Source organism: Hesperophylax consimilis, chromosome 12 (assembly GCF_061612785.1).
Source record: "Hesperophylax consimilis isolate HC1 chromosome 12, BYU_Hcon_1.0, whole genome shotgun sequence".
Taxonomy (NCBI): domain Eukaryota; kingdom Metazoa; phylum Arthropoda; class Insecta; order Trichoptera; family Limnephilidae; genus Hesperophylax; species Hesperophylax consimilis.
In genome coordinates this window covers 31,439,305-31,464,342 of record NC_142847.1, presented here as the reverse complement: position 1 = coordinate 31,464,342, position 25,038 = coordinate 31,439,305, and the positions used below count along the sequence as shown (strand labels likewise).

The 25,038-nt window shown below is 31.5% G+C and overlaps 1 protein-coding gene across 1 annotated transcript in view; it reads left to right on the top strand.

Annotated features, from left to right (window-relative positions):
* Ggamma30A (guanine nucleotide-binding protein subunit gamma-e) overlaps positions 1 to 25,038 on the top strand; it is a 345,592-nt gene that overhangs the window by 53,437 nt on the left and 267,117 nt on the right. The window contains exon 2 of the mRNA XM_089638338.1: positions 4,472 to 4,695. Within this exon, the coding sequence (XP_089494464.1) occupies positions 4,583 to 4,695 (113 nt within the window). The 5' untranslated portion in view covers positions 4,472 to 4,582. The remainder of the gene's footprint in view (positions 1 to 4,471; positions 4,696 to 25,038) is intronic.

Sequence of the window (25,038 nt, the reverse complement as noted above, 5' to 3'; positions counted from 1 at the left end):
ACGAGCTTCTAGTTAGTTATGTGACATTTCCTAGTTATAAGCTTCTGTTATCATGTTATTAATATAAGGAAAACATAGACGGTATCTTCATTTTATGAGAAGGTATGTAGCCGAAGAGCCCATCATACATAGTCTATATCAAGGTATCAGTTTGTTGCTGGTACTTGATAGATCGCTCGAACGCAGTTCTTAATGTTACATATTTTCCCGCCGTTTCTGGCGACGGTGGCCATTTTTTTAATGGCGTCATTTTCCTCACTCTCACATCCGCCGCCAGAGGCGCTGCCGTCGCATTTGAACAATGCACGAAGAAAATTTATGGCGAAATAAATTACCACTCCTGAACTGAACTGCTGCAGAGAAGTTTCAGCTGAAATTAACGCTGAAATGTTTTCAGATTTGAAACAGTCATTACTTCTTTAATGATTAGTTATATAAATTCTGTTATTTAAGAAAAATATGTGTACGACTTTATTACAAACGTAGAAATCAAGAGATTACACGTCTGGTAACGTAAATATGATGAACAGGATTACTCTCTATGGGATGTGTGGAATTGCACTCACCTCTCCACATCCTGGAATTTTTCATATTTTCCGACTTTATGTCCGGGTTAAATCTTCCCTATAGGAAAAACTAAACCCTTCCACACACTTTTCCACAAATGATCATCTAGTCAATCCACATTATGCAAGTCCATTATATAAGTAAAATAAATACAAAATACAAGAACAAAAGACCAGTCGGTGGCCGAGTTGACATCGCGCTTGGGTCCCACACAGGCGTAGTTTGTTCAATTCCTCGGCTGGCTCGGTTTACAATATAAATAACTAACCAATATATAAAATTAAAACAAAATACTGTATTATTTTTTAAATGTAGGAAAATCCCGTGAAATGGGTGGGTTGATATAAAAGCGTTTGGGTCCCACCCAGGAATGGTTAGTTCAATTCCTCGGCTGGCTAAGTCCTCCATCACAACACAAGCCAAATTTTCAGCTTACTGTGGTGGTAGTAGCAGATTTTTAAATATTGTCAGGTTATTCTAACCCGGGAATGTTGTCTTTCTTTTTAAAAATTTAAAATATTTAATTTAAACACGTCAACTCACTAGAGATCAAATGGGAAAATAATTCACCGATTCCAGATATTTTCATATCAAAGGGTTCAGCTCGGTAGAACTCCTAACAGGGCCTATAAATCCCATTGATCCCTCAACATAAATATTTTAAAAAATCTTTCGTAATCCTACATGTATTTAAAATGAATGATTTTTGCATTTTTATCTATAATTTTTTTGATAAATCTAATACGCCTAAATTTTTAATGAGAGAACTAGGTATAATGCCAGTAGTCGAAATAACAAATGGTAATATTTTTATAGTCTGAGAATGCCAAATTCTTTTTATCTCATTTCCTAAATCTGTGTATTTTCTTATTTTTTCATTAACAGATTTTTGAATATTACAGGAATTTGGAATAGCGACATAAATTATATAAAGATTATTAATGTTATTATAATAATTATTAGAAAGGGACGCTTAAATAGTTGACGCATGCTTAGTGGATTGGAGAGATGGGAGTCAATTCGGGGTGGATGTACATACTCTTAGTATCGCTCTGGTACCGTTCACATTTGAAAAGTTCCATGAAATGGGATTAGTGTGACGAGGTGTGAACAGCTAGGTACCGTAAAAATATTTGATCTGTTAGCAAATGGGTAAATAAGTTGGGATGCCCTAGGAAGACGTGGAATCATAACAATAAAATACTCACTAGTACGAATGAGGCAATATATTAGTTTTATTGGAAGAAAGAATGTTAAAACTAATTAGTAAGGCTTTTCAACATTTCTGACAACTCCTGAAAAAATTCTAAGTATTCAGAGTTATTTGGAGTCCTAAAAATTCAAAATATCTATACCAAGAATGAAAAAAAAAGATGAAGAGAACACAGTTTCACAACATGAGGTACCAGATTGATACATGTTCTTTATAAAAATATTATGCAAAAATATATAACGGAGAAAATTACAAATGACAGAGGTAATCTTAAGGTACACGTAAGAATAAAAATTCATGGATCCAGTTTTACTATGTTGTGACTTGCGTCAAAAGATAATTGCTGAACTGTCTATAAGTGAAGTTTAAAATATCGATGGTCAATGCAGAATCGTTAAGCAGTTGAGTCTGATAATCGCTCTGTTGATTGGTGCGTTCTAATAGGCAGTAGTCCAGAAGTATAAAAAAGTGAATATACTTAAATTTAAAACTCCTTTCGGATGAAGTAACTACATATACGTGAGGTCAATAATTAATTTCCAACAACAATAAACACAACGTACAATGCAAACGATTATAAAAAAAAAACAACTCAACACCTGGAAAAGAAATCAAAGAAGAGGAATTTATGCAACATTTTGAAAAAAATATCGTAGGATTTGAAATAAACAGTATTTAAGGCCACGTAGTAAGAGTTCAAAGATGGTTTGAAAGGGAGATTTATAAATACAAATGTATTTATGTATTTTATACATTAATGAATGTATTTTATACATTAAAAAAACGAAAATAATTAAGCCAAAATGGTAAAAATATTTAATAAAACACAACTCATTTTCAGCTTTAAATAATTTTCGGTGCTTACTTCTCGATTTTTTTTCTGTCGAGGGAATTTCGTATAATTAATGTTTCGGCAAAACAAGCGTATAGATATTATCTTCAAAAATAACTTTTTTTTTGGAACTCAAAAACATAAAGAGAAATTTGTTTTAAGTCGGTAGAAATTGGGTATGCGAGGCCTTAAGCAAAACCTAGTCCGCCTCAGCACAGGAACCTCTAGTGAGGAGGTTTATGAAAAATTATATGATTTATTTGCATAATTAAAAAAAATATTAATATGTTTATTATGAACTGAAATTAAATTAAAAAAATATTATTTATTTATTTTGTAAGAAACAAAGAGATTTTATATAATATACAATGATAGATATAAATATACAAGTTAACTGAAGTCAAGCCACAGAAGTTTCTTATGTTAAAGTTCATTGGAAATGAAGTTTTAATATCTTAAAATCAATTTGGTGTTAAAGGAAGGGGAGAGGAAGAGGAAAATAGGAAGAGGATAGGAGATGCTCCCGATACATTCCATACTCTCATATTAATAATTGATCGTACGCATTACTTCATATCGATATTTTTTTAGGTTATTATCAAAAAAAGTCAATGCTGTAAAATTTTGTATTATATTGTGCACATATACGAGGAATTAATGAATTTTTATAAAATAAGATAGTTAGATGTTTAGTGGTTTAAATGATTTAAAACATATATCTACTTTCATTGTCTAGCACAGCCATCTTCTGACTATTTTATAATTTTTTTATGTCCCAAACTACTCCCAATTGGGGTATGTTCTGAGACTGAAAGTAGTGGGGAGGGGAAGGAGATAAAGAATAATATGTATTTTCTCCAAGTATATTACGATAGCTTAGGAAAAATTTGTACCATTTTCACGACCTCCGTAGTCAAGGGGTAAGGCTCTCAACTAGTAATCAGGTCGCGGGTTTAAATCTCGGCGTGCGCCAGTAAAATTTATATGATTTATTTTGGTTATTTCAAATAACCGTTCTTTGGCCGTGTTATACCTATGTCTAAATATACAATACACATCCATACATTCAATTCATTTACAAACATAATGCAGAAACACATCAGTTATATTCACAACTAATTATATTGGCTATAGCCGTGTTTGGTGACCAGATCTGAATAGCTAGGTACTTTCCCATCGCCCTCTTCCCTATCTCCTCCCCACTACCTTCAGGCTCACAACATGCCTCGATTATTAATGCCATAGTCTCACTGACATGGGACTCTTATGTGGTTTCACATAAATTTAAAAAAAAAACCTCATGGTTCTTTATTAACATATCCTATATAATACTGATATTCTCATGTGTAGACTGGATACTTATGATGACATTGCCAGAGAGTGGCTAAGTTGGCATCGCGTTTGGGTCCTACCAAGGCGTGTTCAATTCCTCGGCTGGCTAAGTCCCGCATCACAACATTAGCAACATTTTCCGCTTACTGTGAAGGTAGTAGGATATTTTCAAATATTGTGATGTTATTCATAACACAGGATTGTATGTCTTACTTTTAAAAAAAATGTATCACGCTTATTTAAAGGCATTTTATGGCGTAAAATAAATAAATAAAAAGATTACGTTTTTGTATTCAAAACACGATTTTCATAGCTTTACATAAATAATAGGTTTGAATTTTTTTTTTAAAAACAAAGGAATGATGTCAAACGACGCACAAAACCTAAAATTCAAATTTCCGTTCTATTTTTAAAAGTTGCGCCTGAATATTTGAATATCGAGTGTCGAGTGCGCCGGCATTAATTTCAGATAAAAAAATGCATTGCGTTCCGCATCCTGCCATCTGAATGGGAGTTTTCTCTTGCAGGGATTACGCAGGGAGCCCCCGTCCGCCGGCCGCCCACCGCCCACCGCCCCCGCAGACCCCGCGCCCCGCGGCCCTCCCCGCGCACGCGCACCGCCGCCCCGGGCCTGCGCCATGGACGCCAGTACCTTAGCAGCCATGGATAAAGACGCACTGAAAAAACAGATCGAGAACATGAAGTACCAAGCCTCGATGGAGCGCTGGCCACTCTCCAAGTCCATAGCAGCGTGAGTACCAACCCACATTCCTTTACTATTATATATTATCCATCAAGTACGACTAATTCATCACACTTTTCTAATAAAGAGAAAACAATTTCCACGTTTCCTCGATCGATTGTCTCACCCGCCGCGCGAGCGTCAACAATTTCCTTTTTGACGTTTTTGAGGTTAGAAAACAAAACTCACAAAAAATCTTCAAAACTTATATGAAAACCTTGCAAATCTCTATTTTTTGTGTGTTACGTTTTGTGTTTTATTGTGAAGAAAACTGTGCTGAGTTTGTCGTGTTTTTGTGTCAAGTAGAAAATTGGATTTCCTCGTTTGTGTGTTTCGCTGCGAATCGTTTTTATGCATACGGGTAACTTCATTAAAATAACGACGAGAACGAATCGCTTTTATCGTTGTTATTTTAAATTTTATCGGATTTACGCTTTATTTCACATTACTGGAAAATGTGTCGCTTCTTTCTGTTGGTGAATTATTTTGTATTAATTTATTAAGTGATTCGTCCAAAGATTTAAAAATGTACTGTACAACATATTTTATATAAAAAATCTTTTCCAAAGTGTAACTAAATTGTAATAATAATATCATATTTACATATGCCGAGACATCTTATTAGATTTGACAATTTTTTTAGAAAATGATAAGTGTTTTAATCTGAAATAATTACATTTATTTTTTCACTGCTTTAATAATCGCAAATTTACTCTGTGAAGTTCTTTTAATTAATTAAAAAAATACCTTTGTAAACACCAATATATAATCAAAATAATCGACATGTTTCGATCCCAATGGTTTCTTCCTCCGGATAAACTTATAATGTATTAATTAGTTTTGAAACATATCGATTATTTTTTTATTAAATTATAATGTTTACCAAAGCTATTTATTTTTACTAAACTCATATTTTAATATGAGAATTATTGTTATCTTTAAGTTATTTTAATATACGAAATGTTATGGTTATCTTTGCCATTTGACTTATTTAGCGTATCTAATATTTACGGCTACTTGATCATAATAAGTTAAGCTCAAAAATAATCTATTTGATACGTACTCGATTGTCACTAGCTGCGTGTATATTATTTACCCAGGTATGTTACTGATAGATAAAAATATTAATCCACAAATCATCCTTTCCTACCATCGACCAAAAAAATCTTGAAATAATCATAATAATCCACTTTTTATCTGAATAAATGTGATGCCTCTGTTTCGTACCATTTTTCCACTACTTTATTTATTTTGATTTTTAATTAAAAAATAGTAACTTATGCTTATAACAAATTAAATAAAGTATAAATAATTATACATCGAAACATATTAGGTTTGAATGATTTCTATACATCGAAACGTATTAAGTTTGAATGATTTCTATACATCGAAACGTATTAGGTTTGAATGATTTCTATACATCGAAACTAATTAGGTTTGAATGATTTCTATACATCGAAACATATTTGGTTTGAATGATTTCACTAATCTGTCGTTTTATTAATTCCTATACATCGAAACACATTTGGTTTGAATGATTTCACTAATCTGTCGTAATTTCAGAAAAAAACATTAATATTTTAAATTTATATTATTCATCGAAATAATGACATACAGCCGGCTTTTTTCTATTGAAATAATGTTATATGGTAAACGGTGTCAATATATTATTAGATATGTAACATTATTTAACTAGGAATGCATCAGCAAAAAAATCCCAATATTTTTCAGTTGCTAAAAATAATAAGGCATAAAAAATGATTATTGCTAATTTATTGAGAATCTTTTCAAATTATTGTTAATTGCGGTTAAAAACGGGATTACAGAACTCACTAATGAATTAACAGTTTTCCTGATAAATTTTTATTTTAACTTATATATGATCATGCTGTCGAAACACGGGTTCAAGAAAATTTGAATATTTTTGCATTACAACGAAAATTCTCTATATCGTCATTATATACGAATATTATCAATGCTAATCGATAAAAAAATTTAAATTAATTTTGTATTAATAAAGCCTGTTCATTAATTGTGAAGGCAAAAATCAATTTCACCCCGTATAGGGATGAATACACCAAACATTCTTTAAAAAATATTAACAATGAAGTGTGTTTTTGCCAAAATTAATTGTAAACAGTTTTTTTCATTGCTAAAAAAGTAATTCAGTTTTGAAGTTACTAAATTATTATTGTTGCAAACAATTTTCCTGTTGATTCCATTAAGGCGGGTTCCAGAATAAAACGCAGTGACAACATTGTACACTCGTTAAATGTTAATAATATTATGATATTGGATAAATATTTGCACTGCACGCAGAATTCACGAATACTAGTTTGTTTACCTTTGAACATGGATACATTTAAAATACGCACACTGGAAACAATGCTACCGGTATGATACAGGTAACTAATTGTTAGCCTGCACCAGTTAATTAAGAATTAACTTGAATGCAAATTTGGTTACGACTTGTAAATTGTATTACACTTTCATTTATTAAAATGTCTGAAATTGTCGCTCATGTTTTTTTAATGTGATACGTTATTATAATACTATATATACTAATATTTACGATTGTATGTTGCCATTCATATTTCTGCAGGGTGTAGGGGGTAGAGGACACGTTAAAAATTCAATTTGTTATATTCACTAATAAGAAATCATTATCATAAGTGCTTCATAACATTTAAGAAATAAAATAACTTAGAGCAATTTATTATTTTTATTTATTATCATAGTAATAAATAAACTATAATTGCGTTTTTTAAATATATCGCTTAGGCAAACGATGGGTAAATAATTATGAATTTTACTGATGCCAAAAATTAAATATTGTGGGCATTTGCAATTTTTCCGATCTTTTTTAGGTGCATAATGAATTGATTCTAAAAATTTCCTTTTTGTACGGAGTAAAATTAAAATCAAAAGCATTTTCATTTATCTGCATAAAATTTTACTATATGGAAGTTCGGCAGGTGTACGTTGAGATTAACATCTCTAACAAATTATATTACAACCTTTTTTACAGACTACTTTGAGTTCCTACCCAATTACTGCAGGGTCGTAACGGTCAATACAATCGAATAGATCTTTCACAGCCTTCCACTTTTTCCTTTTTATTTTACCTACTTCACCAAATATATCCAATTATTTTATTTAGGTTGATTTGATTGTTGATGACTTTACCATTAATGTTTTTGGCTGTCCATAACTCTAGTGCCTCCAAGTTATCTAGCATGTTCCCTTTATTCCATTTTTATGAAGTAACCTTATTATTATCGTATTCACATTTCATGAATATTTTTTACTATAGTGTATAATAAAGCTCAATAACTCAAAGTCAAATATACTTAAAAGATACGCCTACTTTGAGATTTCATAAATTTTAACTTATCTTCCAAGATAATCAAGAAATTACGCTTAACAAAAATTTACATTATGTGTATGTATCATTTATTCGTTGTAAATAAATATAAAAGTTAAAAACGATAGTGTTTCTCAAACAATGATTCTCCACTATTATCGGTTATGATATATAGCCGTATTTGCCTGCACGAACGAATACATGCCATAATATTCCTGCGGCAAATATTAATATTAATTTATGAATATATTGTCCGTGTCACGTATGGCCATGTCTCCACCCCTATGAAGTTCCTACCCTGTATCCCAAGACTCAGTGAAGACCGCTCAAAGACTTGGGAGTCGGGTGTCCACCTCTCACTGCCGGTGCTTGGTGCTCGCCGGTCATGAGTAGTTGAGCTTGTAAAGGCCCCAAACAAAGAAAAATCAATAGCGCGTGGGGTCGTATCCTGCTCATGTCGCCTTCTTGGCCGTAATCTGACGCTTTAAATATTGCGGAATTAAATCAATTACACGCTTGCTCCCATATGTGTTGAAATTATGAATATGGAGAAAGAAACAGTCAGTACGTATGAAATTTTTTCTCGATACTTTTCAGTTCACAAGTTATTTTCCTGGGAGTTCTTAAATATATCAAAATATCCCGAAAATATGTCGATGATGATTTTAGAAAAAATTATGTCAATTTAATATGATTTTGCTGATCTATTGAAAATTTCTTCAAATTATTCGTAATACTGTTAAAAACGGGATTTCAGGCCGTTTCCTGTTAAACTTTTAGTACGTGCCTAATACATCGGAAAACGTGTTCATGCACCTGTACAATGCCTTGAAAATATATAATGACAGAATCCAATCCCATCCAAAAATATTTTTTTTTTTTAATGAACACGTGTTCGGACATCGCGGTGCTACTTTCTTTTTTTACTAAAAACTTAACAGGAAATCTATAAATTCAGTTGTTAAGGGCCTGCAGTCCTGTTTTTAACTAGATAACGAATAATTTGAGGAGATTCTTAATAAATTAGCAATATTTTATGTCAGTAAGTTTTCTCCATGCCAGAGAGTCTAAAATATATTTTCATTATTTCTATTGTCGACGAAATAAGATATACATTTATTATAATGAAACCTTGTAGCGTATTTTGGTTAGTCTTTGAGTAGAGAGAAATAACAAGCTGATAACGTTATTTTATATTAGTCCCGAGAGTTGCCAGTTTTTTGCTCCATATATATTTTGTTCAATTGTTTCGACTTCTGATGTCAACTTTTGCCCCCCATAGCACGAGATTAATGATAGTCATCCACGACTTCATTTATCATTCGCATTTGCCGCCCATATCTGTATGATATATTCCTGCGTAGATACCCTATCTCAACCCCAGGAGGGTTGATGTGTGAATATTTCTGCGATTTAACAACCCCCAGTGTCTTCCTTATAAATTTTCTCAGGATCGTCTGAATCATTAATTTCAATCGTACTTAAGGGTTGTATAATGCCACAGAACAGATAATCTCAAGGAGTGTGATCTATTCCTGTTAGAAAGAATCCGGATGTCACCAATTTACAATGAATTATATATTTTTTTCAATTAAATAATTTGAAAACTTGAAAGTATTTGAGCATTTTTTACTCTGGTACACGGACACGCCAACAACACACTTCTATTTTAATGTTGATTTTCCCATTCAAAGATATTTTCCTTAGAAGAATATTTATTTTCGCATACCAACAATTCAACATTTTTACCTAAAGTCTATCTTAAAACATTGGAATTTCTATAAAAGTTATTTATTTTTTTCACTTCTAAAATCATGTAGAATCACCTCCCAAAGTTAGTGCGCTTTACCCCCCGACACCCTTTATAATACAATTTTTTCTATGATAGATTGTAAACAGACTACAAAACATTTTTACAGCTATTGTTGAAATTCATTATATTTCATTTTGTTTGGTTTCCGATTATGTGCTCTAAAAATAAAAGTTTAAAACATGTTAATGTTGAGATGAGTTTCATAATTTAATACCAGAATTATGAGTTCAAAAGGGCTAAAATTTTTAATTATAATTTTAGAATGTTCTCTTTTTTGCTGGCTTAATTTAGCATTTTGATAAGTACAATAAATTACTACGACGAGTTGTAAAATAAAAACCTAATGTGGGTTTGAAAAGTATAGCTATTCTAAAATATTAAATTAATTTGAAATACTAGCTGTATCCCACCACGCGTTGCTTTGGATAAGTCTTTTAGTGCAGATAGAGGAATAATAGCGGGTGTTTGCTTTTACAATAAAAGCATGTTTGTCCAACAGATTGCGATGTTAAAAAAAAAAACACATTTTTTTTTTGTCAAAATTTCAAAGCAATCGGTGAAGAACTTTTGGAGATGTAAGATTTTGAACAAACGAACATTTTTATTGATACAGATTTTTCTTCTTTTTTTTAATTAGATTCATCGGTGCCATTTTATCGTCATTTTTTAAATTTAAGGTGAATTAATTTCTTGTTTGTTAATATTGAATTTGTCTATTTTACAAGCAAAATAATTCAGGAGCATTTTCACAAAGAAACCCAAAACGGTTTATTTTTGTCAACGGTGAGTGTTATATTTTAAATCTTTTAAAAAAAGTGGAATTGGGTTCTAAGATAAAGCAAACACACTATTTTTTTATTAAAAACAGTTATTTATTGTAGAACTAAAATGAATTGATCTTTCGCTTAGCGAAATCTTTTTTTACAAATACGTAGATATTTTTCTCTTGTCAAAATTCGCAATTTTCGTGTTCTTTTTATATAAAAATGGCTTTATAAATTAGTTGAGTTTTTTAAAATTATTAATCTTGCCTAACAGAAAATTTTAACCCCGAGTGATTATTTACTTAAAATTGTCTCATAAAAAAGAAAACTTTTCGTAGATATCTCTCTTTGTGAAAACGCTTCTCAATCAAAGAAATTACTCCTCTAGTTCAGTTAGTTTTCGATAAAGAACAGTCAATAAACTTTCAATTAATATCTAATGGAAGAATCTAGTTGTTTTTACGATGATCAATCAATTTGGCACTCTGTTGTAATAATTTCACACTAGTTCTGTTTACTGTCCCAAATATAGATCATGGTAATAAGTCATTAGCAACTAAAGTTATTTATATTCATCCATTCTGAATAACTGGTAGTAAAAATTCAGCTGTTGCGTCATCATATTATGTTTATATTAGCGTAGTAAATACTTAACATGAAACAAACATAATATGTGCGAGTATGAAGTAAAATATAGACGGATAAAAATTAAAAGTGTCATATATACCGACGGATTTGAAAGAAAACTGAAGCCGAAAATTTAAATGAGGCTCATAAACACTTGGAGAAGAAAATGAAATTGATTTTCTTTTATAACGGGAAAGTTTTTCGGTATTTAAAAATAATTCGTCAATTTCATTGAAAGTAACGAAAAAATGATATATCTTCGGGCACATAGACACGCCCACAACGAAATTCCATCATTTTATCTATTCAGTGTATAAAATCAAGATACGTCAGTTTTTGGAGGAATGTGAATCGAAAGTAAATCGAGATAAAATTAAGAAAATGACATTAAAAAAATTTATATCTGGAATGTCGTGCTGGAAAATCTAGTCAGTACATAATGCTTTCTTGAAAATGACCATTGAAATCACTCTGAAAAATTTAAACAAAATAAAAAACTTTTGAAAAACAGAAATAAAATAATTTTATTGCAATAAAAAATTATATTACAGGTAGGTACTTATTCGCTTTTTTAATTCTAGAAATATCGGTTCCAATTTTTAAATAAACAATTCAAATTATTTTTATGTTAAAAATCATATGATGGCTTGTTGAATTTCTTGACACAATCTGTTCCAATTTTCAAAATGACACTTAAGTTCACAACAATTTCAAGTTAATTGACCAGAGTTTTAATCACTCACAGACAGACTCACCGTTTGATGATGAGTGATTGATTGATGATCGTAATTTGAGTCCATTAAAGTTTATTATCTCCCCACTTATGAGTGCAAATTATTTTGTGGAACTTAAAAAAAGTGTTTTTTGAGTAAAGCAAGTAGTTAACACAGTTAACTACTTGCAGGCTAATATCTCCGTTTTGAGGTCAATGGGATAGTCGATTTTCTTTATAAACATAGACTCTCATAAATGCGGAAAGAATAATATTTACACGAGAAATTTAAAGAATATTTGTACAAGGGTTTAATATGTTTATGTTTGAAGTTATTTACTATCATCTTGATAGTGCGTATTTGGTTGTGCAATTCATAAATTCCAAACATTTCTCTGTTTTGTTATGAAGAGCCTAGCCAACGGTAGAACATTATATGTATTGAGAGAAATAATAGTAAACTGACTTAAATACAAACCATGTACACGAGAAGATTTCGTCAACAATGCAAAGTTTTATTTAAAATCTTCCTGTTTAATTTCTGTCACGGCTCATCAGCAGTTGTTAGTAAGAAGAGTAAGTGTAAAAATGGTTTATTTTTAAATTTAATATAAATGAAATTCAATAATGTTGAGTTCTGCAAGTATTTTAGTGTTTTATTTTTGTGACAGCTGTTTCGGCATTCAGGACAATTATCAATATGTGATTAAACCACACTATGACGAATTATTTACATCATTTTATTTGCCACTACTCATTTTTCATTTTATTTTGAGAGATTTTTAAGTGATTTATTAATTTTTAAAGAATCACTGAAAATCAGAGAAAATATTACTAAATCACTAGAAACATCATAGAACTTAGAATTAATAAGGTAGGGTTAAATGAAATCATTTAAATAATGTGTGTCTCAATGTGACATAACCACATTTTGTTAATGACCTTGAACGCCGAAACAGCTGTCTAAGAAAAAACTAAAATACTGACAGAATTTTGTAATACTAAACATGTTTAAATACGATTTACTTCCAATTTTCTAAAAAATACACGAATTTCGACGAAATAAACAGAATAGCAATAAAAAAATTCTAACGAATTTTCTTTTAAAAATCACGAAGAGTTCAATCCAGTTGTGACGTCATTACAGAGAAATGTGTTTTAATAAAAATTTTCCATTAAATCGAGTGATTTTTTAAAACCAGTATTCTTTAAATTATTATTTATTTCATTCTCTCATGTGAAAGCCAATATAAAATGATATGGAGGAATGCAAAAAAAATCCCTCAAATTCTACAACTTAACATTGAAAAATACATTGTAGGCAGACGACACTTTTCCCGCCCCTATCAAGATGGGGGAGGGGGTAGAAAAGTTCGGGCAGCAGTCACTCAGTGACCAACCGCGGAACGAACAACACCTCAAGCACGTTTTACCTCAAGTTTTACCAGAACAACTTAATATGATTTAACTGAAATACGCGACGTACTCATGTAAGTACGCTGCCGCATTTATTGGGTAACTAATTAATAGTACACGTTACTTAGCCACCGCTGATTAGATTATTTTATTTATTTTATGTGAATGGGAACTCTTTGCCGAGATATTGGTTTCCATAATATATACGTGCCGCCAATAGGAATAAATGAATACGTTATCACCGCCTTGTAACACCTTGTAACACCTTGTAACAACTTGTAACATCGCTTTCATTTATAATCTATGATTAAAATAGTGAGGTTTGTGTCAGAAACCCCATAATCCTGAGATTTAGTCAGAAACTTTTACCTGGATACCTTCGTCAAAGACGTCGAAAATGCACGAAGCTTTAAGCTCCGCACTTCACAGTACAAAGCTTTGAAGCCGCCCAACATGGTTGTTGTGGGAAGGCTCTGGCGGTGTTTTCAGAATCGCCATTCTGGAATCCGGATGAAAGAGCTTCCAACTTTTCATGGAAAAACGACAAAGCTGTCAAAGCAAATATTCCCGTCATAAAGAGTGTTTGTGAAGTGATAAAAGTGAAAATAATAACGTGTTTTTTTTTCATTTTACACTAGTTTACTGAGATTATTTTTTTAGGCTTTTCTTTCCTTTATCAAATTAACTTTGCTTTTAACTTTGACCTTTGTGCGGACGAAAATATTATTTATTTTGTAATTTTTGGCTAATGGCTTCCACAGTAAAACCGCTTAGAAATACAGCGCGAAAATACAGTTTAAAAGTAATACAATTGGGAATAACAAAAGTTCACTTTAAGTGATTCGAAGATGACACAAAGTAAAATTAAATAAATGGTCAAAACAACAAATTGAAATATTTGTTGCTCACAAATTATAAATGAATCAAACATAATTCCGTTAAAACATACCGTTTATGTGGTAGTATTTATACAAATATTTCTAGGAATATAATATAAAAGAGTTTCTATTAGAAATAAGAGCGCTAAAAAAACCAAAACCTGTACTGTGTATTTATAACGAACGTTTGATAAAACATACTGTTCTTAATTTTCATTGTGTCATGCGACTAAGAAATGTTTTAATATGTAATTGATTGTTCGCCACAGGGTTTGGTTCAAGTCTCATATACAAAGACAAAAGGTATTCATTCTATTAGTCCCTTTCTCCGACAAAAGAGAACCACAAAAATATTTCGGCTACCTGAAAATAAAGTCCCCTATGGCTTATCTAAAGGTTTCTTTCGAAAACAAAACACCGAGGGTTCTGCTGTTGTCAGCCAACATATTTTCTTTTATCTTCACACAACGTTTCTGAGGAGTAAGAAAAGAATTTCAAATTATATACTTATGTTCCAAGTATTGAGAAATTAAATACTTTTGGTTGAATTTTTACTTCGTTCAAATGATTTTTTTATTTTTCTTGTACTTTTTTTCTTGTTACAGAATCAGTAAAATCAAAAAATATATATATACTTATTTTGATCTTCGACATGTTTGAACACTGTTTGTCTGGATGTTGTAATAGCATTTACCTATTTAAAAAAAAAAATTGTAAGATAAACAAAATTATAATTTAATATTTTTATTTTTGGGGTTTTATGCCTTTTGGGGTATGATGTTGCGTTACCTCCTTCTAAAACAAAACAACATTTTCATTTGTCAGTTTTTCTCTTTGCGTATATTTGTCGAAGTTATAAAACATGAACCAAGTGATATTAGAATGATCGGTAATCAATTATTCTTTCTAATAAACTTATGACACCTTTTGCAAAAAATATATATCTCAAGCATCGTGTTGACCATACGTTATTTTTCAGATTAACACGTGAACTCCAGAAATGACCCAGTGTTTTCAAAAACAATATTTACAACATATGCATTTTATTGAGGCTGATTTCCTTTAGTGTAATTTTTATACTAAATATGTATGCAAAATTTGAGATTAAAATTAATATAATCGGACGTTTTGTGTGAGTGATAAGTGAAATTGTATATAAAAACACGCGAAAACGAGAACCACCGCTAGTTAAATTTACACACACGTCTCGCTCGTTCTAACAAAACAAGAATTATTTTATCTCCACTGCTTGTGATTTGTTTAGACCCAACGGAGTCGACGTGATAAACGTTTTTTCTTTACAGACACTTTAATAAGTTGAATGACAACTTTTTTAATTTGTGTAACACACAATTAAACAACGACGACACTCATAATATTAAAATAAAACCAGATTGAGAAATCTTTTTTTATTTACTTTTGTGACATGTTGTCAGGAAAACGGTGACCGGATAAATCATCACAATGATAATTCATCACATCTTTAAAAAGTTATATAAAGTCGTGGAAAGTGATGAAACAAAAACTTTATTAACTGGCTTAAGTAGATTAGGTTAGGTTAGGTTAAGAAAAAAAAAATTTCATCGTTTCATATGACTTTATATCACTTTTTAAAAGTGTTTTGAATTGTCACTGTGTTAAGTTATCGTGGAACCCAGGAAAATAATTAACAATTTTATGAAAATTATAAAAAAATCTTCTAGTTAGAATCATAATTTCCGGTCAACTTAAAAACTTTCATTTGTGATAACGATCTTGTCTTGTGCTGTTTTAAGTCGAAGCTTAATGCTAAATCACTATTTTGATTAATCTTTATAACGAGTTGGTGTACATTATGAATACCAAAAAAATTAGTTTAGATTAATTTAAGTTTTTCTTATCGTTTCGCTTGAGTAGAATACAAATAAAAAAAATAAAAAATAATAATTTACTCAATAAAAAATATAAATGTTAACTACTAAAAAAATATTTTTTCAATAGAAATGTATGAACGCGTAAAGGAAACAAATTTTAAAAATACAATATTATAGATAATATTATCTGTAACAGTTTAACTTGATTAACTTTTTTGCTTTCTTATAAAATTTTTTACAAAAAAAATAAAAACCAGTTTTCTGCTTGAAATCGAATGTTTCTAGACTCTGTTTGTCAAGCGATTTTAATGCTTATTACCTACAGTATAAGTTATACCAATAATATATGTACACACTTTTGACTTGTAGCTTCCTCTTAAAACAAACTAAAGTGGGCGTTGCCGTCTTAGCTAACTCCAATTCCATCCCAAAAATAATTATAATGCAGAATCAGTTCCTTAGTTTCGATACAAGAATATATCCATTGTACATTAGAAGTAAGCAACAGTCTTGAATCAGTGATTTATTACTTTGTATGTTGGGAATAATAATTGATGTTGGCAGCACTTCCTTGAGGATAAACGCTAATGTAACTAGCTAAACTTGAGTGGAATTGGAAATATATAGAGCAACGTAACAACAGCTAAGTTTTGGGAGCGAAACCTTATTAGAAATGCTAAACGAAAGATTAATATATTATTATAAACTCTTATTGCTGTACCTACTATTTGAGTTACTTCTTCTAACTATTATGATTCCCTGTCACATCTATTGCTACCAGTACTTGGGCCAATGCGCTGGCCCAACGTGTAAAGAACCACTTAGCGTATAAAATTATAAACAAGTTTCTAAGATTTATTAACTTTAAACTGAATCAATTCAAAATATTAACTATGTTATTTTGATGAAACAACTTAACTTAATAACGCATAATCAGATAGGCGGATCATCTCAGACCTTGTACTTTTAAATAAAATTATTAATAATTCCATTGACAACCCTGAAATTCTCGCCAAAATAAAATTTTACGTACCGACTAGATAAACGAGGCAAAGTGCTACATTTTTCTGAGACAATTTTAAAACCAACTATGAAGCTCATACACCTATACATGGACTACATCATTTTGGCAATAAATTTTTAAATATTGTAGACATGTTTAAAGATTCCGTGTTAGTTAAAAAACGAAATCTTTTTAATCATTTTACTGAGATGTATGAATTCACAACTCCGTAGTGAATATACTTTTGTTTTTATATTTATATGTTCCTTAATACATATTTAGCTTTCTGTAATCCACACTATTAATTTGAATTTACCATTCAATCAAAAAACATAATATATTTTAAACTATGTAACACAACTGTATTATTTGTTAACTTCTTTTGTAAAAGCCCATTAGGGCGTAAATAAATAAATAAATATTGGCCTTGGCAAGCGTTGGCCGACAACGTTTGACGGCCATCTCGATTACTGTAGGTTGTTCATGCACACATCAAATGATCTTAGCGCCAACTCGGTAACAGCATTCACACGTTTGCGGCTCGGCACCCAACGTGTACTAGGGGCTTCAAAAACATTCCTTTAGTTTCTTATGCTCTAGGAAGCAGTGTTGGCTTCAACTCCTTCAAGCCACCAAAACACCGTTCTGTTGGCATTTTATGTAAATACCGTACAAAAGTCCCAACTGCTTCCAACCGTGTGGAGCCAGTGAGACCAATTGGGGTATGTTTTGAGGCTGAAGGTAATGGGGAGGGGAAGTACCAGGCTATTCAAATCTGGTCATCAAACATGGCAAAAGCCAATTCAAGCAATGTTTCGATTCCGAATGGTGATCTTAAATAATAGTGTCTTCAACTATGGAACGCGCCGCAAATATACTACATATTATTTTTAATGAATAAATTGTATAATAATGCAAATTATTTAAATAAAATTTACTTACGCACGCCAGGACTTTAATCCGAGATCTTCGGCTTGCTAATCGAGAGCCTTACACCTCGACCACGGAGGCCATAGAGAGAAGAAGAGTTTTAATAAAAGAAGCCTCTTTCCTAGTCAGGTATATGTTCCACACACCCTGCGTTTTTAGCCCATTGGAGCCAACACAGTTCAACGAATCTTGCCAATATTGACTTTTCATACGTTTCTTAAAGCTGGTCTATCGGTCATTAAACCTTTTTTTTCATCTTAGACGTAAAAAAAACTAAAACAAAACGTAAACATTTGTCACACGTTAAAAGAAATAAAATCTTTTAGTCATTCATAAAGCTACCAGCCAATAATTATGCGTTATGCAAATGAAAATAATGTTGATAGCTCTCAGTAAAAGTATAATACAGTTAAAAAATGACATAAGTTGATATGGTCGAAATAGCTCAGTGGTCAGAGCACTTCTTTGACAAGGAAGAGGTCCTGGATTAAATTCTTAGAAGTACAGAAAAAATTATAGAAATTGTTAATTTATTAAGAATTTCTTCAGATAAATCTGATTAAAAACGAGATTGCAAGCCTTTAACGAAACAAATTGATCCTAATACACTTTTAGTAAAACAACAATGTGTTATCTCGATTTCGAAACACGCGTTCATAAAAATTATATTTTTTTGCATTTTTTCATTTCATATTATCAAGACAAATATAGGTGCATGAACACATTTTCCGATTTATTAGGAATGTACTCAAATTTTAACAATGCAATCCCATTTTCAACAGGATTTTAATGTGAATCTTATTTCGAAAAAAGTTTTACATTTTTTTGAGATCGCATGATTTAATATAACGTTGTCTTTTTCATATTTGATATGACAAAAATCACTTTATATTATTTGAAAACTGAGCCGATTCATCACAAGATTGACATCGTCCTAGGGGTTAAGTCTATGAATCAAAATTAACCCAAATGGATGGAACTTTTTGACGCCCTTTTTACACCAACCACAAAGGCAATTAATTCTCTGACTACCATTCATGTAACAATGAGTCCGATCCTCACAAGGCTTGTCACTTTTTTCTCAGACCCCCGTCACCCCGTCAGAGGGACACTCGGAGTAGGACGCTGAAAGGGTTGGGGCGGGGTCTCACAGCCCAAAATTGTGTTAAAAATCTATTGGTCCTTCACGGGAAACTTTATCTCTCTATTGAGAAAAAAAAATTATAAAATTATGCCGGTTTTATAGGTTCACGTGAAGGCTGTCTAAACCTCGTGATTTTTCGAGAATATTTTTTCTATATTTAATTATTTGAATATTACATTTAATTAAAATAATGACGTATTGCCCATCTCACTAAGTGTGTAACGCCTGTGTTGAGATGGCAATTTACAGAGTGGTTTGTTAACTAGGTTTTTGTTTACACAATATTATGAAAATGCCAGATAAAATAAAATCAGTATTTTATTTTATTTTAAAATTATACAATTCAAGAATTAATGTAGAAGATGAAGAGGAAGCGTGAATAATTTTAAGTAATTAATTAATAAAATTTCAGTTTGACCAAAAGGCATAGTATACATATACGAGTATATACACAGTAGGCACAATTTTTTTAATATGTTATGAAATACTTCTAATGTATATATTTATTGGAGGAAATCAAGGATTTTACTTTTAAATGAAGTTTTGGTGTGTGTTTCTAATGTCAGTAGGTAAAGAATTGAATAGCTTAGGACGGGTTGTTTCGGAGAATTTGAACAATTCATCAAATTTCAAAGTTCATTTTCAAGTTCTGTGAAATATTTTTTCAAATTCTGTTTTTATTTCAGTTCTTTCAAGCAACTAGCCTATAATGATATAATAACAGAACTTGAATAGGACTTTCACAGAACCCGGAAAAGAACGTTGAAATTTGATGAATTGTTCAAATTCTCCGAAACAACCCGTCCTTAATAGCATTGAATTTATTTTTTTCCCGTAGGAGGTTTGAAAAACTGGGATGTTAAAAGATTTCACATGTGACTGTCTCAAAGGTCTAGTGCTTATTCGTTCGTCATACCTACGTATGATTCTTCATACATAACAATTTTATTTTAGATTGTTGCAGTTATAGAGATACCAGTCAGATAAGCCGATGGAATCCGCAAATCATCCATTTAGGCGTTTTTAAATTAACATATATAAAGCGATAAAAAGCAACAAAACTTGTCATTTAAAATCAGCATGGTTGCTCTCCTAACCGTCATGACCATTGGCAAGTCAGTCCTGCAAGCTTGGCTGGGAGATAAAACAATCTACATCCACGAGTTTGTCTGAAAAAAATGTATAGCGTGGGCATTACCGTTTGCTATTTTCATAATATGAACATCATTTCTTATGCAGATCGTCAATTACATTCCCCATTAGTTAAAAGTTTTTTTTAATGTAAATATGGGATATCACTTGAAACCAGGGAAGATCACTCTTCTGGGATCATTTGTTCAGTGGATACATCAAATATTCCAAGATTTTTTTTTGTGTTTATCCCCTAATTTTTATTCAAGCTTAGGGATGATTGAATACAACGTGAGTCAAAGACATCGCAGTGAAACGATTTTGCCTGGCGGATATAGTAAATAAAATCACAATGAGTAAGTATGATGGTTTAGGCGTGTATAACGAATCAACGAAGAAAGTAGTGAAAGCAGAATATATATGACACAAATGTGAATGGTAGAAATAGTATTGGAAGCCCAAGGAAGTCATGGCATGATTAAGTGAACCATATAATAGAATCAGAATAATTTATAAATGATTTATTTATATGAGACGATAAAATAAGTCCTTAAAAATATTTTATTTTTGTGGAAAAAATCCTTCCTAGGCATCAAAAACAAACAATTTTTTAATGATTGAACTATTGTTTATAAGACAAGTTTTTTTATGCATTACACAAAAGATAACAAATTATTAAACTTTTCTTATAAATAGTAGTTTATCATTAAAAAAATAATAATATTTGACAAGTCAAAATATTTCACCTACACTTGTAGATTTAATGTCTCAACGCCATCTTATGGGAAATTTAGCACTAACAAAGCCTTGCCTACAAATATATAACTTAGTTGTTTACAGGTGAAAAATATAATAAGCAATAATTGTTGATTGAAATACTAGTAGGATTGAATTATTTGTCGGGATGGGAATAAGCCGACGTAGCTTAGTGGTTCAGAGTGCGGGGTCAATTCCCATCGGCGTAATTCATTTTTACTTGGAAGATATTTTCAATTTGTATGAATATTTCAGGCAAGTAATTATTGCTTAAATAATTTGTTTTTAAAAAACAAAATTCATTTTGTTTTAAATCTAAACACATTGTGACGTTATACAAGCCCCTACATCTTAAAAATTCTACAAAAAAAAGAAAGCATAGCAAGGTGTTTTCTATGGGCATTTTCAACCAAGATACTTTTACGAAACGTTTCCCTCTCGCCTTGTGCAGGTAAACAAAGCATCGTAAATTGTTTAATATTTGCAGAAAACATCCCTTAAGACAGATCTTAAATCTCTTCCTAGCGAGATTCTGAATTCTGAAATACTTAACTGAAAACAACACGTACAAAATTTACTTTTATGTCATGTTTTTTTTTCATAAATAATATTATGTGACAAATAGGAACTATCCTAAAACGGGAGTTTCCTAGTTGGATAGTCAAAGTTTTCAATGTACTGTAAAATAATATTTTAATACGAAGTTTTTTTTTACATTAACCATACACAGGAAATGATTTTTCTCAGGGCCTATGTCATCTTTGGATGTGCTATGTAGAAGGTATTTTTAAAGAAAGGAAGTAGAGAAAGTTCTAGCAAGGAAAAGAGTATGAGGGGTGTTGTAGGAAGGAGATATGTCTCATATAATATATCCCTTTTGCGGCGCAAGGCAATGAATGGGTCGAAAGACCAGTTGGAGAGATCAAAAGGTCTCCTCTGCAAAATCATCAAACATAGCGAACCACTTGGGGTGACTTATAACAGATTTGTTGGTTATCCAATAAATGGTTCCCGGGGCTGCGGTACCCAAACCCTCCTACCAAACTTTTCTATGCTGGTATCAATACCTTTTGTTTCTCTCTTTTTTATATTTGTTTTACTTAGTATGGCTTTGATTCATTTTGTTCCTATATTATTTATTTATATTATGGTGTTTGCTGTTGTGCTAATGCGGATAAATTAAATTGCATATCGCATTCCTGTAGCTGGATATAAAAATATTATCATTTCAATAATTTTTATGGTAATTGTGCTTATGTAATGTATTTAGACTTGTTTATGTAAAAGCCCTAAATGAGTTGATAAATAATTAAATATATATAAAAAAATTTGCATGCTTGTGTTTGTGCTCGCAAAACTCGAAAAGTATTCGGCCGATATCACTGAAAATTTCAAACATTACTATTATTAGTTCCTGGAGTGTTTAGGGTGTGGTTTAAATGGTAGAAGAAGTAGAGAACGCCCGAGGAATAGTTAACGCAATATCTCTGAACCGGAATGACGTAATGTGTTTTTAACAATAACATTGTGGTTTACAGTTGTAAATGGCGTGAGAGACGCCCGAGAAAGATATTAACAATAGCTACAATAGATTTAAAAAAGTCTGTCTACCCACTGCACATGCACTCAAAATAACCCATTTTTCTAATAACCTCTTTGGACAGAAAAATCAGATAAGCTTCCCCAAAAAAATTATATTCATCTTGCTTCCATTTGTTTTTCATTCATTTCTATGTCATTTATTTTAACAGTACCTACTTGCACCTCAGAGATATCTAACGCAATGCAACCGACTACTTCATTCTATCTCTGACGACTCTTTCACATACAAGAATTTTGTAATACTCTTTTATTCCGTACTTCACACATATTGAAAAAAACCGCAGAGTGCGCTATTACTTTGTTGCGCGAAGCTCGCTTGCTGGTGCTTTAACCCCCCAAGCTCTGAGATCGTAAGCAATAGTGCTCACCGCTCTCCACTGAGCCACTTGTGCACGTTTCCGAGGTGATTGTTTGCAAGTAGCACGATAACTAGGTCACGTGTTCGATGCCCGTATAGTGTAATAATGGTTCCATGACAACTCAGAAAAATGTTAAAAAACACAAACTTTTGAAAGTTAAAATCATTAAAAGTGATGATAAAAAAACAGCCTATAAACCTAACCTAACTTTACCTAACCTAACCTAACCTAACCTAACTTAACCTTACCTAACCTAACCTAACCTAACCTTACCTAACCTAACCTTACCTAACGTAATCTAACCTAACCGTATCTAACCTACCGGAAGCCAAGATTTCTTATACCTAGGAATACTGACCATCAAATTTGAGCTGAGCTCAAGCTATTATAGATCCTTATAGTGATTTTTTAGGGTATTGTGCCGTGTTTGGCTACATCCTTCTTTAGCCAACATTTTAGACATCATAAAAATGTCCATCATCAGAGCAGATGTGTTATCGAAGGCGTGTAATCAGTAATCATTTAATCGCATCTTCTTAAGTAGGCACGCACTTCAACACAATCTTGTGCCAATTACACTTAGTGTTGGGAGACCAACACAGCATAATACACCACAAATAAATCACTACTATACTTTTGGTCGTGAAAATCTCAAATCATATCTAACCTTCACTAACCTTACCTATTTAACCTGTTTTTTTCATAACTAATCGTGAATTTATATCACTTTCCAAAAGTGTGTTGAATGGTTACTGTTCTGCGTTGTTTGGTTACCTGTAACAATATTTGTAGTTTTTTTATAAGTTTACTGTTCCATGATTTGCTCGTGTTTACATGGGTGTTTTGAAATATATTTTTAAATTCCTTTATTAATCTTAATATGATACAAATCAAAGATAAAATATACAATTTCTTTGTGTAATAACACGTTGAGTTACAGCCATTTTTGATAGCAACGCTCGTCCCAAAAAACGAAGAAACGAAAGGAAAATAAAGTTTTAATATAAAGTTTTCAAAAACTTTTCAGGTAAAGTGCTTGTACGAGTATATTGAGAAATATCATGGAAAAAGTTTTTTTAACTGTTCTTTCGAATTTCGAATAACTATTGGTCGCTGTTTTAACTGGTAATTGGTTAAACCATTTAACTCCAATATAATTATAAGATTATTGGGCTATGATAGTGTTACATCAAGGGATAGTAACAGTTATATAGACGTTAATATAGATGGTACACCTGATAATTATATCCCGTGCTGTAACACCACCATAGCCCAAAAATCCGATAAATATATTGGAGTTAAATAGATATATAAGAATATTGGGCTATGTTAGTGTTACATCAGGGATTAGTAATAGTAATATAGATGCTACATCTGATACTTATATAAAAATAGAAACTCTATTTCACCGAAAAAAATATTTGAATCCTTGAAAATTACTCTCATTCAACACTACGTCTAAATTATTTTTTGCTACATAGTTCATGTCCAAAATAAGATTGGTAACTAAAGATAGTTATAATGTGTAAATTTTAGACAAAAACGTGGAAACTGCATGCTAACAGACGTCATTGTTCGTGCGGTTTTAAAGAGACATACAACAGATTTTATTTGTTTACTATAAAGTTACATATTGGCAAACAAATATAAGTAGAATATATTGTTCAATGAAATATAATACAAGGAATCGAAAATATAATATTTCTTTTCAAATTTTAAGCAACAGTTAAAATGGATAGTAACTTATTCAATGTAACATTAATAATTTGGTAAACGGAGGTAAGATGGAAATAGTTTCCTGTGATCTAAGGAATCTACACTATTCCCCGGTATGAACAATAGTTTCTAGTGATACTATTTGAAATTTAAATGAACTTTCCAACAACCCAACACACGCCTGAGTAAGGGTTGGTCGGACTCTTGTTTGTTTGAAGGGTTGTGGAAATATCACCGCAGAATAGCCCTCCGTACCTCCATACGAAGAGCTGGAGGGCTGAGGG